The sequence below is a fragment of the Ornithorhynchus anatinus genome, chromosome 2 (genome assembly GCF_004115215.2).
Source record: "Ornithorhynchus anatinus isolate Pmale09 chromosome 2, mOrnAna1.pri.v4, whole genome shotgun sequence".
In the NCBI taxonomy this organism is placed as follows: Eukaryota; Metazoa; Chordata; class Mammalia; order Monotremata; family Ornithorhynchidae; genus Ornithorhynchus; species Ornithorhynchus anatinus.
The window spans coordinates 144,797,706-144,815,025 of record NC_041729.1 but is presented as its reverse complement, the minus strand read 5'-3'; the positions used below and the strand labels follow the sequence as shown (position 1 = coordinate 144,815,025).

The following is a 17,320-nucleotide window of genomic DNA, read 5'->3' as shown; positions in this document are numbered from 1 at the left end:
CACCCCCTGGACCCTTCTACCTCACCTCCCTTCTCTCCTTCTCCAGCCCAGCCCGCACACTCCAGCGGCTCCTCTGCCGCCGCTCACCTCCTCACTGGGCCTTGTTCTTGCCTTGTCCCGCCGTCGACCCCCGGCCCCCGTCCTCCCGCTGTCCCGGAACGCCCTCCCTCCTCACCTCCGCCAAACTCGTTCTCTTCCCCCCTTCAAAGCCCTACTGAGAGCTCACCTCCTCCGGGAGGCCTTCCCAGATTGAACCCCCCTTTCCCTCTGCTCCTCCCCCCCCCCCACTCCCCATACTTCCTCCCTCTGCTCTACCCCTCTCCCCACCCCCCAGCACTTGTGCATATATATTTATTATTCTATTTATTTTATTCATGATGTGTATATATCTCTAATTGTATTTATTTCTATTGATGCTATGGATGCCCGTTTACTTATTTTGCTGTCTCCCCGCTTCTAGACTGTGAGCCCATTGTTAGGCAGGGATTGTCTCTATTCGTGGCTGATTCGTACTTAGCATGGCTCAGTGGAAAGAGCATGGGCTTTGGAGTCAGAGGTCGTGGGTTCGAATCCCGGCTCGGCCACCTGTCAGCTGCGTGACTGTGGGCAAGTCACTTCACTTCTCTGGGCCTCAGTTACCTCCTCTGGAACATGGGGATGAAGACTGTGAGCCCCATGTGGGGCGACCTGATTCCCCTGTGTCTACCCCAGCGCTTAGAACAGTGCTCGGCACACAGTAAGAGAAGCAGCGTGGCTCATTGGAAAGAGCCCGGGCTTGGGAATCAGAGGTCATGGGTTCGAATCCCGGCTCCGCCACTTGTCAGCTGTGGGACTGTAAGCAAGTCACTTCACTTCTCTGTGCCTCAATTCCCTCATCTGTAAAATGGGAATGGGGACTGTGAGCCCCACGTGGGACAACCTGATCACCTTGTATCCCCCAGTGCTTAGAACAGTGCTTTGCACATAGTAAGCGCTTAACAAATACCAGCATTATTATTAACAAATACCAACATTATCATTTCCAAGCGCCTAGTACACAATAAGCGCTCGCCAAATACGGGTGAATGAACGAATGAATGCAGTCAGGTCTTCTGACTCCCCAAGCCGGGCTCTTTCCACTAGGCCACACCGTTTCTGTTGAAGCTGAAGTGTTGAACGAAGCCTCGGAAATACGGGTTCCAAAAACTGGGCTAAGTGCTCTGCCCACCTAATTTCCCTCCTCTTCCCTGTCCCTCTTCCTCTTTCGTCTCCTCCCTTATCGTTCTCGGGTCCTTATAATCCCTTCTGGATGGGCTGATGTGATCAGTTTGAGTTGGTTTCAACTGCTTGGTTCCTCTTCTCCCTCCCCCTTCTGTATTCATCCCCCCTCCCAACCCCTCAGCGCTTATGTACAGATCTGTCATTTATTTATTTATAATTATGATAATGGTATTTCTTAAGCAGCGTGGCTCACTGGAAAGAGCACGGGCTTTGGAGTCAGAGGTCATGGGTTCGAATTCTGGCTCTGCCACTTGTCAGCCGTGTGACTTTGGGCAAATCACTTAACTTCTCGGTGCCTCAGTTACCTCATCTGTAAAATGGGGATTAAGACTGTGAGCCCCACGTGGGACAACCTGATTCCCCTGTGTCTACCCCAGCGCTTAGAACAGTGCTCGGCACCTAGTAAGCGCTTAACAAATACCAACATTATTATTAAGCGCTTCCTAGGTGCCAAGCACTGTTCTACAAGGTGATCAGGCTCACCGTCTTAATCCCCCTTTTAATAATAATAATGGTGGTATTTGTTAAGCGCTTACTATGTGCAAAGCACTGTTCTAAGCGCTTGGGGGATACAGGGTGATCAGATTGTCCCACGTGGGGCTCACAGTTTTAATCCCCATTTTACAGTTGAGGGAGCTGAGGCACAGAGAGGTTAAGTGGCTTGCCCCAAATCCCACAGCTGCCAAGTGGCAGCGCCGGGATTAGAACCCACGACCTCTGACTCCCAAGCCTGGGCTCTTTCAGAGAAGCAGTGTGGCTCAGTGGAAAGAGCAGAGGCTGAGGAGTCGGGGATCACGGGTTCAAATCCTGGCTCCGCCACACGTCAGCTGTGTGACTGTGGGCAAGTCACTTCACTTCTCTGTGCCTCAGTTACTTCATCTGTAAAATGGGGATGAAGACTGGGAGCCCCACGTGGGACGACCTGATTCCCCTGTGTCTACCCCAGCGCTTAGAACAGTGCCCTGCACATAGTAAGCACTTAACAAATACCAACATTATTATTAATGGAAAGAGTATGGACTTGGGAGTCAGAGGTCATGGGTTCGAATTCCCATGCTGCCACTTGTCAGCTGTGTGACTTGGGGCAAGTCACTTCACTTCTCTGGGCCTCAGTTCCCTCATCTGTAAAATGGAAATGAAGACTGTGAGCCCCATGTGGGACAACCTGATGATCTTGTATCTACCCCAGCGCTTAGAATAGTGCTCGGCACATAGTGAGCGCTTAACAAATATCATTTTCTTCTTCTTTTCACTAAGCCACGCTGTCCCCCCCTCCAGACTGTAAGCTTGTTGTGGGCAGGGAATGCGCCTGTTTATTGTTCTAGTGGACTCTCCCAAGTGCTTAGTACAGTGCCCTGAACACAGTAAGCGCTCAATAAATACGACTGACTGAATGAATGAATCAATCAAGAGACCTGACCCCATGTCTGCCATTGTCTGTGGTGACCTTGAGTAAGTCACTTCCTGCCGGGGCCTTATTTCTTAATCCGTACAGTGGAGAGGTGATACTTGAAGGCTGGGTGGTTTTAGGGAAGTCGTTTAATTTCTCTGTGCCTCAGTTTCCTCACTTGTAAAATGGGAGTTAAATCCCTGTTCTCCCTTCCCCTTAGACTAAGGACATTGTCTGATCTGATGGTACCCACCCAGCCCTTAGTACGGTGCTTAGCACATAGTAAGTGCTTAAGGAATACCATTATTTACTTTTCAGATAAAGCTGCAAAGGTTCCTTAGGTTTGAACCCCTCCCTTTCTCCCTTAACCAATCTTTGAAATATTTCGGCTGTTCATTCATTCATTCAATAGTATTTATTGAGCGCTTACTATGTGCAGAGCACTGTACTAAGCGCTTGGGATGAACAAGTCGGCAACAGATAGAGACGGTCCCTGCCGTTTGACGGGCTTACGGTCTGATCGGGGGAGACGGACAGACAAGAACAATGGCGATAGATAGAGTCGAGGGGAAGAACATCTCGTAAAATCAGTGTTCTGAGGACACTTTGTTTTTTTTATGTGCACAGGACTGTTGTTGTTTTTAATGCTATTGATGATGATGATGAAAGTATTTGTTAAACGCTATGTGCCAAGCACTGTTCTAAGCACTAGGATAGATACAAGGTGATCAGGTTGTCCCACTTGGGGCTCACAGTTTTAATCCCCATTTTCCTCATCCATCCTCCCCATCCCTTCGTTATCTGACGGGCCATCTCTTTCCTCTAAAACCACACCTCCTCCAAGCGGTCTTCCCAGATTAAAACCTTTATTCCCCCTCTCCCCTCAAACATTTTGATACTTGCCCCACTCCAAGAGTAATAATAATAATAATGGTGATATTTGTTAAGCGCTTACTATGCGCGAAGCACAGTTCTAAGCGCTGGGTGGAGGAATACAAGGTGATCAGGTTGTCCCACGTGGGACTCACAGTCTTCATCCCCATTTTCCAGATGAGGTAACTGAGGCCCAGAAAAGTTAAGGACTTGCCCAAAGTCACACAGCTGACAAGTGGCGGAGCCGGGATTAGAACCCATGACCTCTGACTCCCAAGCCACTGCTCTTTCCACTGAACTATGCCGCTTCTCAATAATAATGTTGGTATTTGTTGAGCACTTATTATGTGCCAAGCTCTGTTCTAAGTGCTGGGGTAGATACAAAGTAATTCATTCAATAGTGTTTATTGAGCGCTTACTATGTGCAGAGCACTGTACTAAATGCTTGGAATGTACAATTCGGCAACAGATAGAGACAATCTCTGCCCAATGGCGGGCTTACAGTAATGAGGTTGTCCCACGTGGGGCTCATAGTCTTCACCCCCACTTTACAGATGAGGTAACTGAGGCCCAGAGAAGTGAAGTGACTGGCCCAAAGTCACACAGCTGACAAGCGGCGGAGCCGGGATTAGAACCCATGACCTCTGACTCCCAAGCCCAGGCTCTCGCCACTGAGCCACGCTGCTTCTCTAGGTTAGTATTTTTGTACTCTCTATTACCCCCATCCCCAACCACTCTAAATGTGTGTCTGCTCCTATAGGCTGGAAGCTCCTTGTGATTACCCTTTCCCAACCGCTCTGCACATAGTAAGCGCTCAATAGATACTACCGATTGAGTGACTGATCTACCTTAGGTCTTAGGACTCCGCTTGGCACGTAGTAAGCGCTCGAAAAATGCCATTCTTATTTTTCTCCACCCAGTTTAACTCAACTTAGACCGTGAGCCCGTCACTGGGCAGGGATTGTCTCTATCTGTTGCCGAATTGTACCTTCCCAGCGCTTAGTACAGTGCTCTGCACATAGTAAGCGCTCAATAACTACTATTGAATGAACTTCCTCGTGTCTGCGTGTTTGAAAAAGGCTGTCGAAGGGAGTGACGACGTGGGCGCCACGTGGGACGAAGTCTTGTGCTACAGTCCAAAGCTGATTAAGGGAGAGACAAAAGTCCACACTCTCTGTCTCTCTCACTGTCTCTGTCCTTTTCTCTTGGTCTCTGTCTCTTTTCTGTTTCTCCCTGTCCCTGTTTCTGTCTCTGTCTTATCTCTGTCTCTGCCATGGTTTTTCTCTCTGTCTCTGTCTTTCCTTTGAATAATAATCATAACTGTGGTATTTGTTAAGTGCTTCCTGTGTACCAGGCACTGTGTACTCTCTCTCCCTGCCACGGTTTTTCTGTCTCTTTTCCTCTGTATAATAATTGTAGTATTTGTAAAATGCTTACTGTGTACCAGGCATTGTGTACTCTGCCTCTGTCTTTCCCTTTGTATAATAATCATAATTGTGGTATTTGTTAAGTGCTTGCTGTGTACCAGGCACTGTGTACTTTGTCTCTGTCTTTCCCTTTGTATAATAATCATAATTGTGGTATTTGTTAAGTGCTTGCTGTGTATCAGGCATTGTGTTCTCTGTCTCTCCCTGCCACGGTTTTTCTCTCTGTCTCTTTCCCTTTGTATAATAATTGTGGTATTTGTTAGGTGCTTACTGTGTATCAGGCATTGTGTACTCTGTCTCTCCCTGCCACAGTTTTTCTCTCTGTCTCTTTCCCTTTGTACAATAATTGTGGTATTTGTTAAGTGCTTACTGTGTACCAGGCATTGTGTACTCTGTCTCTCTCTGCCACAGTTTTTCTCTCTGTCTCTTTCCCTTTGTACAATAATTGTGGTATTTGTTAAGTGCTTACTGTGTACCAGGCATTGTGTACTCTGTCTCTCCCTGCCACGGTTTTTCTCTCTGTCTCTGCCTTTCCCTTTGTCTGTATAATAATCATAATTGTGGTATTTAAGTGTTTACTGTGTAGCAGGCACTCTATACTCTGTCTCCCTCTGCCACTGTTTTTCTGTCTCTTTTTCTCTGTCTGTATAATAATAACTGTGGTATTCATTAAGCCCCTACTGTGTACCACGCACTGTACTAAGCGCTAGGGTCGGTTCAAGTTAGATTGGACCCAGTCCCTGTCCCAAATCGGCCTGACAGTCTCACTCCCCATTTTACAGATGAGGGAACTGAGGCCCAGAGAAGTGAAGTGACTTGAAGAAGGTCACACAGCAGACAAGTGGCGGAGCCGGGATTAGAACCCACGACCTTCTGACTCCCAAGCCCGGGCTCTACCCACTACGCCAGGCTGCTTCTTACCTGTTTCTCTCTGTCTCATTATTTCTCTGTCTCTCTGACTCTCTCCGTCTCTGTTTCTCCCTCTGTCTCTCTCCGAGTAAAGATTCACAGGGCAGAAATCCAGTGTGAGTTGGCATACGGGCACGATGATGTTTACCGAGTTCGCTCAACTGTATATATTTTCATTACCCTATTTATTTTGTTAATGAGATGTACATCGCCTCGATTCTATTTAGTGGCCATTGTTTTAATGAGAGGTTCATCCCCTCGATCCTATTTACTGCCATTGTTCTCGTCCGTCCGTCTCCCCCGATTAGACCGTGAGCCCGTCAAAGGGCAGGGAATGTCTCTATCTGTTACTGATCTGTACATTCCAAGCGCTTAGTACAGTGCTCTGCACATCGTAAGCGCTTAATAAATACGATTGAATGAATGAGTGAATTTGAGGAGGGCTCAGGGCTCCCTTTTGGATTTCCGCCGGCCCTTAATGATGATGGGGATGATCACTGTTACGACTAACCTTTATTAAGCATTTACCATGAGGAAAGCTCTATGCTAAAGCCCCGGTGTAATTATAAGAAAATGAGATTGAGTCCCAGTCCTTGGCCCACAAGGGATTCCCGATCCACGTGGGGGAGAAAGGACAGAGAAATAAATTAAGAATATCCCGCGGATACAACAGAAACACAACCACCAGCTCTGTTTTATTGCACTCTCCAAGAGCTTAGTATCTTACTCTGCACACAGTAAGCGCTCAGTAAATACCATCGATTATGCACATATCTTTATGCCCTGTCACCTCCCCGTCTGTAATTTATTTTAAAACCCGTCTGGTACGGAAGCTTCTTGAGGGCATGGAGCGTGTCCATCAACTCTGTTGGACCGTACTCTTTCAAGCGCTTAGTACAGTCTCTGCACATAGTAAACGCTCAATAAATATTGAAAAATATTGAGGAGGTGGCATGGAAAAAAGAGGAGGTGGCATGGAAAGGAATCAGAGACCTGGGTTTGAATGCCACCTCCACCGCTGGAATGCAGTGTGTGTCCTTGGGCAAGCCGCTTTACCTAACTGGGCCTCAGTTTCCTCATCTGAAAATAGAGAGGAGAACGCTTACTATGTGCCAGGCACTGTTCTTAATGCTGGTGAAGATACAGCGTAATCAGGTCGGACACAGTCCGTGTCCCACATGGGACTCACAGTCGTAATCCCCATTTTACAGAGGCCCAGAGAAGTTAAGTGACTTGTCCAGGGTCACGTAGTAGTCGTGACAGAGCCAGGATTAGAATTCATTCCTTCAATCGTATTTATCGAGCGCATACTATGTGCAGAGCACTGTACTAAGCGCTTGGGATGTACAAATCGGTAACAGAGACAGTCCCTGCCGTCTGACGGGCTTACAGTCTAATCGGGGGAGACGGACAGACGAGAACGATGGCAATAAATAGAGTCAAGGGGAAGAACGTCTCGTAAAAACAATGGCAACTAAATAGAATCAAGACTAGATTAGAACCCAGGTCCTCTTTCCACTAGGGCATGTTTGGCTAAAAAGCACCACAACCTTCTACAGCTTGAAGGTTTTTGGGTTGTTTTTTTCCTTCGGTATTTGTCGCAAACCCAGTGCGGGCAGGGATTGTCTCTCTTAATTGCCGAATCGTACTTTCCAAGCGCTTAGGACAGTGTTCTGCACTCACTAAGCGCTCAATAAATACGATTGAATGAATGAGCGAATGCGCCAGGCACCGTACTAAGCACTGGGATAGATACTAGGTTGGACCCAGTCCCTGTCCCACATGGGACTCACACTCTTCATCCCCGTTTTCCAGATGAGGGAACTGAGGCAAAGAGAAGGGACGTGACTTGACCAAGGTCACGCAGCCGACGCGCGGCGGAGCCGGGATCCGAGGTTGTTCAGGGTTGGCTCCCGAGGGAGGGGGGAAACTGAGGGAAGGCTTTTGTGTGTGTGAGAGTTGTGTGTGTATGTGTGGGTGGGAGGCAATTGTGGTGGACATTGGGCGATCCCCTGAAGGCTCCATTTCCTGGTGGTGCCAAGGAGACTCTGAGCCCCAGGCTGGGGCTGACGAACTCCATGAAACGTCCTTATCTGTTCACTGTTCACAGAGAAGCAGCGCGGAAAGAGCCCGGGCTTGGGAGTCAGAGGTCATGGGTTCGAATCCTGGCTCTGCCGCTTTCATTCATTCAATTCATTCAATAGTATTTATTGAGCGCTTACTATGTGCAGAACACTGTACTAAGCGCTTGGGATGAACAAGTCGGCAACAGATAGAGACAGTCCCTGCCGTTTGACGGGCTTACAGTCTAATCGGGGGAGACGGACAGACAAGAACGATGGCACTAAACAGCGTCAAGGGGAAGAACATCTCGTAAAAACCGATGGCAACTAAATAGAATCGAGGCGATGTACAATTCATTAACAAAATAAATAGGGTAACGAAAATATATACAGTTGAGTGGACGGGTACAGTGCTGTGGGGATGGGAAGAGAGAGGTGGAGGAGCAGAGGGAAAAGGGGAAAATGAGGCTTTAGCTGCGGAGAGGTAAAGGGGGGATGGCAGAGTCAGCTGTGTGACTTTGGGCAAGTCACTTCACTTCTCTGTGTCTCAGTTACCTCATCTGGAAAATGGGTATGAAGACGGTGAGCCCCACGTGGGAGCACCTGATCACCTTTTCTCCCCCCCAGCGCTTAGAACAGTGCTTTGCACATAGTAAGCGCTTAACAAATGCCATCATCATTATTATTGCTGAGCCCTTTCACTCCCTTGGACTGGGTGAGAGAGACCCGTGATGGAATTCCTTTCTCAGTGATGATGATTATATTACTACTTATGACTCACATTTATTAAGCGCTGCCTAAATCCCTGGACTATTTTGGTAAATTCTCCCGCTCAAGGCCTCTTTAAAACTGCGGACACTTGACACAAAGCAGGGTATGATAAGAAGAAGAATGATGGTATTGTTTAGCGCTTGCTAGGTGCCAAGCACTGTTCCAAGCACTGGGGTATATACTAAGTAGTCAGGGTTAATCCCCATTTTAGAGATGAGGTAACTGAGGCACAGAGAAGTTAAGCGACTTGCCCAAAGTCACATAGCCGATACGTGATAATAATAATAATGATGGTATTTGTTAATAAGCCCGTACTATGTGCCAAGCACTGTTCTAAGCGCCGGGGTAGATACAAGGTAATGAGGTTGTCCCACGTGGGACTCACAGTCTTAATCCCCATTTTACAGGTGGGGTAACTGAGGCATAAAGAAGTTCAGTGACTTGGCCAAAATCACACAGCTGATGTGGTAATAATAATAATGATGGTATTTGTTAAGCGCTTACTACGCGCCAAGCACTGTTCTAAGCACTGGGGTAGATGCAAGGTGATCAGGTTATCCGACTTGGGGCCTTAATCCCCATTTTCCGGATGAGGGAACTGAGGCACAGAGAAGTGAAGTGACTCGTCCAAAGTCACACAGCTGACAAGTGGAGGAGCCGGGATGAGAACCCACGACCTCTGACTCCCAAGCCTGTACTAGGGGCAAGATTAGAACCCGCGACCTCTGACTGCCTAACCCATGCTCTTTCACTAAGCTACTGTCCCGAGCAATGTGCCGATAGATCGAATTCATCAGGGAAGAACCAGGTAACCTTCACGGGGTACGATTATTTACCCTTCTTACAGCAAAAGATCTCCCAAATCTCCTTTTTATCGGCGTACTTCTTGACGTTCCACTATAAAGAAAAGACGCAGTGCTCTCTACAAGCTTATATCCTCAGGAAATGATGGGGAGAATCGAGGGCATTTACTGAGCGCTTATTTTGTGCAGAGCACTGTACTAAGCGCTTGGGAGAGTACAATCTAACAGAGTTGGTAGACACGTTCCCTGACCACGACGGGCTTGCAGCCTAGAGGAAAGTGTTCTCTCTCTTTCTCTATCCTTTTCCAGAATTCTCGGGATGCAGGGAAACTTGTGGGCAGGGAACGTATCGGCCAACTCCGCAGTATTGCACTCTCCCAAGTGCTTAGGACAGTGCTCTGCCTATGGTAAGTGCTCAGTAAATACCACTGATCGATTGATTACGTGGGATAAGGAACATTTTACCTAATAATATCTATAATTGTTGTATCTGTGAAGTGCTTGCTCTGTGCGAGGGGGGAGATACAGAGAAGCAGCGTGGCTCAGTGGAAAGAGCCCGGGCTTGAGAGTCAGAGGTCATGGGTTCTAATCCCGGCTCCACCGGGAGGCAAGCCACTTCACTTCTCTGTGCCTCAGTTCCCTCATCTGTAAAATGGGGATTATCTACGAGCCTCACGTGGGACAAACTGATTACCCTGTATCTGCCCCAGCGCTTAGAACAGTGCTCTGCACATAGTAAGCGCTTAACAAATGCCAACATTATCATTATTATTCTCTGAGCCACAGTGACCTCATCTGGAAAATGGGGATCAAGACTCTGAGCCCCACGTGGGACAACCTGATCACCTTGTATCCTCCCCAGGGCTTAGAACAGTGCTTTGCACATAGTAAGCGCTCAACAAATGCCATTATTATTATTACAGGATAAGCAGATGGGGCAGTGTCCTCGTCCAACCTAGGGCAGTCTGAGAAGGTGGTCGAAGAGGGATTTTATCCCCATTTTACGGATGAGGGAACTGAGGCACGGAAAAGTTATGTCACACAGCAGGTAGATGGCGGAGGTGCAATTGGAACCCAGTTGTTCTGGGGTCTGGCAGAGATTAGGTAACTGCTCATTAGGTGGTTTCAGCTTTCTTGATATCCCACCCATTTAGAAAACTCACGCAATTTCTTGCCTCATAATAATAATAATAACGTTGGTATTTGTTAAGCGCTTACTTTGTGCCGTGCACTGTTCTAAGCGCTGGGGGAGATACAGGGGAATCGGGTGGTCCCACGTGGGGCTCACAGTCTTCATCCCCATTTTACAGACGAGGGAACTGAGGCCCAGAGAAGTGAAGTGACTGGCCCACAGTCACACCGCTGACAAGTGGCATCGCCGGGATTCGAACCCATGGTCTCGGACTCCAAAGCCCGTGCTCCTTCCACGGAGCCACGCTGCTTCTCTATAATACAGCCTGGGAGCCCCAGGTGGGACGTGGCTTAGTGGAAAGAGCCCGGGATTGGGAGGCAAGAGGATGTGGGTTCTAATCCCAACTCCTCACTCTAGGCTTCGAGGCTCTCCATCACCTCGCCCCTTCCTACCTCTCCTCCCTTCTCTCTTTCTACCGCCCACCCCGCACGCTCCGCTCCTCCACCGCCCACCTCCTCGCCGTCCCTCGGTCTCGCCCGTCCCGCTGTCGACCCCTGAGCCACATGCTCCCACGGTCCTGGAACGCCCTCCCTCCTCACCTCCGCCAAACTGATTCTCTTTCCCTCTTCAAAACCCTACTTAAAAATCACCTCCTCCAAGAGGCCTTCCCAGACCGAGCTCCTCTTCCCCCTCTACTCCCTCTGCCATCCCCCCTTTACCTCTCCGCAGCTAAAGCCTCATTTTCCCCTTTTCCCTCCGCTCCTCCACCTCTCCCTTCCCATCCCCACAGCACCGTACTCGTCCGCTCGACTGTATATATTTTCGTTACCCTATTTATTTTGTTAATGAATTGTACATCGCCTCGATTCTATTTAGTCGCCATCGGTTTTTACGAGACGTTCTTCCCCTTGACGCTGTTTATCGCCATTGTTGTCGTCTGTCCGTCTCCCCCGATTAGACTGTAAGCCCGTCAAACGGCAAGGACTGTCTCTAGGGGGAATAAAGGTTTTAATCTGGGAAGACCGCTTGGAGGAGGTGTGGTTTTAGAGGAAAGAGATGGCCTGTCAGATAACGAAGGGATGGGGAGGATGGATGGGGAAAATGGGGATGAAGACTGTGAGTCCCACGTGGGACAACCTGATCACCTTGTATTCCTCCACCCAGCGCTTAGAACTGTGCTTCGCGCATAGTAAGCGCTTAACAAATATCACCATTATTATTATTATTACTCTTGGAGTGGGGCAAGTATCAAAATGTTTGAGGGGAGAGGGGGAATAAAGGTTTTAATCTGGGAAGACCTCTTGGAGGAGGTGTGGTTTTAGAGGAAAGAGATGGCCCGTCAGATAACGAAGGGATGGGGAGGATAGATGGGGAAAATGGGGATTAAAACTGTGAGCCCCAAGTGGGACAACCTGATCACCTTGTATCTGTCCTAGTGCTTAGAACAGTGCTTGGCACATAGCGTTTAACAAATACTTTCATCATCATCATCAATAGCATTAAAAACAACAACAGTCCTGTGCACATAAAAAAAACAAAGTGTCCTCAGAACACTGATTTTACGAGATGTTCTTCCCCTCGACTCTATCTATCGCCATTGTTCTCGTCTGTCCGTCTCCCCCGATTAGACCGTAAGCCCGTCAGAGGGCAGGGACCGTCTCTATCTGTTGCCGACTTGTTCATCCCAAGCGCTTAGTACAGTGCTCTGCACATAGTAAGCGCTCAATAAATACTATTGAATGAATGAATGAAAGAGAGAGAGAGAGAGAGAGAGAGAGAGAGAGAGAGAGAGAGAGAGAGAGAGAGAGAGAGAGAGAGAGAGAGAGAGAGCTCCCCTTGCGCATGCGCACCCGCGACACTTTTCTCCCCCCCCCCCCACCCGCGGAGCCGCAGTCGAGGGGAACATAGCGCCCCCCTTTTGCACACGCGCACCCACCTTCCCTCCTCCCGTCCCCTTCGCGCATGCGTACTTGCCCGCCCTCCCGGCCGCGGCGCTCCTCGGGGCGGGGGGGACGAGCGTGCGCAGGCGCACCAGCCGCGCCGCTCGGCCGGTGGGGGGAAACGCGCAGAGCGCTCCCCTTGCGCAGGCGCACTCGGCGTCCGACGGGGCCGGGGACCGTGGACGAAGGCGCTCGGCCGGGCGGAGGGAGGGGGTGGGGGAGAGGAGGTCCGCGCAGGCGCGCAGAGAACCGCCCCCTCGCGCAGGCGCCCCCGCGGCGGGAGCGGCTCGGGCCGCGATTGGGCGCGGCGGCGCGGGGGGGGGCGGGGCCTCGGCGCTGGGGGGGGGGGCGGGGCCGGCGGAGCGCGGGCGCCCCCCGGCGGCCGGCAGGGCGGGTGCGGTGCGGAGCGCTGTGCGGAGCGCTGCGGGCGGCGGCCGAGGATGAGCGGGTCGGGGCCGGGGGCGGGGCCGGGTTCGGCGCCCTGCCGCTTCGCGCACTACTTTGTGCTGTGCGGGTTGGACGCGGACAGCGGGCTGGAGCCCGACGAGCTGGCCGGTGAGTGCGTGGGCACGGCCGCGGGGTGGGGGGGGGGGGGCGCGCTGCAGAAAACCGCCTTCTAGCAGGAGGAGCTGTGCTAAGCGCTGCGCAGAGGATGCTTTTCCTTCCATTTCGTTCAGCCGTGTTGGGGAGAGGATGCCTTCCTTGCATTCGTTCGGTTACTCCAGGTGCCCAGCACTGTGCTAAGCGCTGGGGAGAGGATGCCTTCCTTGCATTCGTTTAGTTACTCCAGGTGATCAGCACTGTGCTAAGCGCTGGGGAGAGGATGCCTTGCATTCGTTCAGTTACTCCAGGTGATCAGCACTGTGCTAAGCGCTGGGGAGAGGATGCCTTCTTTGCATTCATTCAGTTACTCCAGGTGCCCAGCACTGTGCTAAGCGCTGGGGAGAGGATGCCTTCCTTCCATTCGTTTAGTTACTCCAGGTGCCCAGCACTGTGCTAAGCGCTGGGGAGAGGATGCCTTCCTTGCATTCGTTCAGTTACTCCAGGTGATCAGCACTGTGCTAAGCGCTGGGGAGAGGATGCCTTCCTTGCATTCGTTCGATTATGGGGAGAGGATGCCTTCCTTGCATTCATTTAGTTACTCCAGGTGCCCAGCACTGTGCTAAGCGCTGGGGAGAGGATGCCTTCCTTGCATTCATCTAGTTACTCCAGGTGCCCAGCACTGTGCTAAGCGCTGGGGAGAGGATGCCTTCCTTGCATTCATCTAGTTACTCCAGGTGCCCAGCACTGTGCTAAGCGCTGGGGAGAGGATGCCTTCCTTGCATTCGTTCAGTTACTCCAGGTGATCAGCACTGTGCTAAGCGCTGGGGAGAGGATGCCTTCCTTCATTTCGTTCAGTCGTGTTGATGGACCGCTCACACAGGGTGCTGAACATTGCACTAAGCACTTGGGAGAGGATGCGCTCCTTCAGGTCATTCAGTTACCTTGGGTGCCCGGCGCTGTGCTAAGCGCTGGGGAGAGGATGCCCTCCTTCCGTTCATTCAGTCACACCGGGTGCCCGGCGCTGTGCTAAGCGCTGGGGAGAGGATGCCATCCTTCAGTTCATTCGGTCGCGTTGATGGAGCGCTCACGCTAGATGCTGAGCGCTGTGCTAAGCGGTGGGGAGAAGATGCGTTCGTTCAGTTCAGTCACATCGGGTGCCCGGCGCTGTGCTAAGCGCCGGGGAGAGGAGGCCTTCCTTCATTTCGTTCAGTCCTGTTGATGGAGGACTCACACAGGGTGCTGAACCTTGTACTAAGCACTTGGGAGAGGACGCGGTCATTCAGTTGAGCCTAGCACTGTACTAAGCATCCAGTTGAGCCTAGCACCGTACTAAGCGCTTGGGAGAGGATGCGTTCGTTCAGTTCATTCAGTCGTGTTGATGGAGCGCTTACATTGGGTGGCGAGCACTGTGCTAAGCGCTTGGGAGAGGCTGTGTTCGTTCAGTTCATTTAGTCGTATTTATGGAGCGCTCGCACTGGATGCCGAGCACCGTACTAAGCGCTTGGAAGAGCCTGCGTTCGTTCAGGCGTATTTATGGAGTGCTTAGACTGTGGGCAGGGCACTTACTAAGCGCTTGGGAGAGGATGCGTTCAGTCGTAGTTATGGAGCGCTTACACTGTGTGCCGAGCACTGTACTAAGCACACGGGAGAGGATTCATTCATTCATTCATTCATTCCCTTCGTTCAGTTGTATTTATTGCGTGCCTACACTGTGTGTGGAGCGCAGCGTGGCTCAGTGGAAAGAGCCCGGGCTGGGGAGTCAGAGGTCATGGGTTCGAATCCCGGCTCCGCCGCTTGTCAGCTGTGTGACTTTGGGCAAGTCACTTCACTTCTCTGGGCCTCGGTGACCTCATCTGTCAAAATGGGGATTAAGACTGCGAGCCCCACGTGGGACAACCTGATGACCTCGTATGCCCCCTCAGCGCTTAGGACAGTGCTTGGCACCTAGTACGTGTCAGCTGTGTGACTGTGGGCAAGTCACTTCGCTGGGCCTCAGTGACCTCATCTCTAAAATGGGGATTAACTATGAGCCTCACGTGGGACACCTGATGACCCTGTCTCTCCCCCAGCGCTTAGAACAGTGCTCTGCACATAGTAAGCGCTTAAATACCAACATTATTAGAGTAAGCGCTTAATAAATGCCATCATTATTAAGCGCTTGGGAGAGGACCATTCTCGGCCCACCGCCCAAGGCACTAGTGATTTATTGCTTTTATATCAAGGTCTATCTCCCCCCCCCCCCCGCCTGTAAGCTCGTTATGGGCAGGGAATGTGTCTGTTGATGGTTGTATTGGACTCTCCCAAGCGCTCAGCACAGTGCTCTGCACACAGTAAGCGCTCAATAAATTCGACCTAATGAATCCCCTCCCCACTTGCCTGCAGAAATCCTGTCCGGTCCGGGATGTGGCTCCATCGGCGGCGTCTTTGGCAGACACCCCGGTGAGGTTCGGGATTGATAAATTGCTCCTCGAATCCCCCCTACACTGTAAGCTCCTTGCGGGCAGCGGCCGTGTCTGTCAACTCTGCTAAAGGGTGATGTTATACTCTCCCCAGCGCTTAGGGCAGTGCTCGGCACACACCGTAAGCGCGCAGTAAATGCCACGGATTGACCGGATCGTCCGTGAGGGGTTGCGCGGTTCCATCGATCGATCGATCGGATTGCCGTCCGTGAGGGGTGGCGTTAGGGGTGTCGGGGCCGTGGTGATTTCCGGGGTCCCCGTGGTGGGCAGAGCACTGACCACGCTCGGTGTTTTTGGGCGCTCAGCGTTGGGAGGCAGAGGTCATGGGTTCCAATCCCGCCAAGCACCCACAGCGAGGCCAGCCAAGGGAGGAAGAAGAGCCGTCAGAGATTAAAAAAAAAAAAAGTTGGTATTTCTTAAGCGCTTACTATGTGCCGAGCACTGTTCTAAGCGCTGGGGTAGGCACAGGGGAATCAGGATGTCCCACGTGGGGCTCACAGTCTTCATCCCCATTTTACAGATGAGGTAACTGAGGCCCAGAGAAGTGAAGTGACTTGCCCACAGTCACCCAGCTGACAAGTGGCAGAGCTGGGATTCGAACTCATGACCTCGGACTCCAAAGCCCGGGCTCTTAGCACTGAGCCCCGCTGCCTGGGCTCACTCTTCCTGTTATTATTATTATGGTATCTGTTAAGCACCTACTACGTGCCTGTACTAAGCGTTGAATTGCCTTAGACTTGTGCTACCCCAGGCCTTCAGTTAGGAGGACCGATGTTAGGCCGCAAAAATACTGGACCCCGAGATGACTGAATAAAGCGTTGACGTCTTCGATTGCTATTTTTGCCGCCACGTTTTGTCCCCAATTCCCCGAATCTAGAGTGCTCCTGCCAGGCATCCTGACTCTCCCAGTGTCTCCAGAGCCAAGGCGTTCCCTTCCCAGCTCCGTTGAACACGGGCACCGGGTTCGAGTCACGGAACTCGGCTGCGAGAGCCGGCCAGCCGCCGAAAATGACCGTGCCGGACTTGAAAGCATCTGGTTCCCTATCGTGTCTGGACCGGCTGAAAAGCAAAACAGTCCATTGTAAAAGCGGATTCATTCATTCGGTGGTATTTACTGAGCGCTTACCGTGTGCGGAGCACTGTACTAAGCGCTTGGGAGAGTCCGATACAACAGTATGCAGTCATGTTCCCTGCCCACAGTGAGTTTAGAGTCTGGGGTGAGGGGAAAGACATATAAATAAATGAAAGGGGGATGAACAAAGGGAGCAAATCGGGGTGACGTAGAAGGGAGTGGGAGAAGAGGAAAGGAGGGGTTAGTCAGGGAAGGCTTCTCGGAGGAGATGGGCCCACTCGCCACGCCGTCCGTAGCGCTCCTCGATAATCCCGTCGGCCAAGAGTAGACCCAGTTTTCACCTAGGTTCTGCCCACTTAGCTGTGTGACTGTGGGCAAGTCACTTCGCTTCTCTGTGCCTCAGTTACCTCATCTGTAAAATGGGGATTAAGACCGTGAGCCTCACGTGGGACAACCTGATTACCCTGTATACCCCAGCGCTTAGAACGGTGCTCTGCACACAGTAAGCGCTTAACAAATACCAACATTATTATTATTATTAGAATTCAGCTTCCGTCCCATCTTTAAGCAGCAGCTCACCTGCGAGTGGGGAGAGGAGGAAGGGAAAGTGGATCTGAGCTCAATCAATGGTATTTATTGAATGTTTACCAGGTGAAGAGCAGTGAACTAAGCGCTCGG

The 17,320-nt window shown here is 51.0% G+C and overlaps 1 protein-coding gene across 4 annotated transcripts in view; it reads left to right on the top strand.

The window, feature by feature from the left end:
• Positions 1-12,967: 12,967 nt before the first annotated feature.
• The window catches only part of DENND5B (DENN domain containing 5B), a 235,509-nt gene continuing 231,156 nt past the window's right edge, over positions 12,968-17,320 (top strand). For 2 of the 4 annotated variants that reach the window (XM_029053480.2, XM_029053470.2), the window contains exon 1: positions 12,968-13,123. In XM_029053480.2, the coding sequence (XP_028909313.1) occupies positions 13,009-13,123 (115 nt within the window). In that variant the 5' untranslated portion in view covers positions 12,968-13,008. The remainder of the gene's footprint in view (positions 13,124-17,320) is intronic. The other 2 variants (XM_029053489.2, XM_029053493.2) reach the window with 2 other exon arrangements.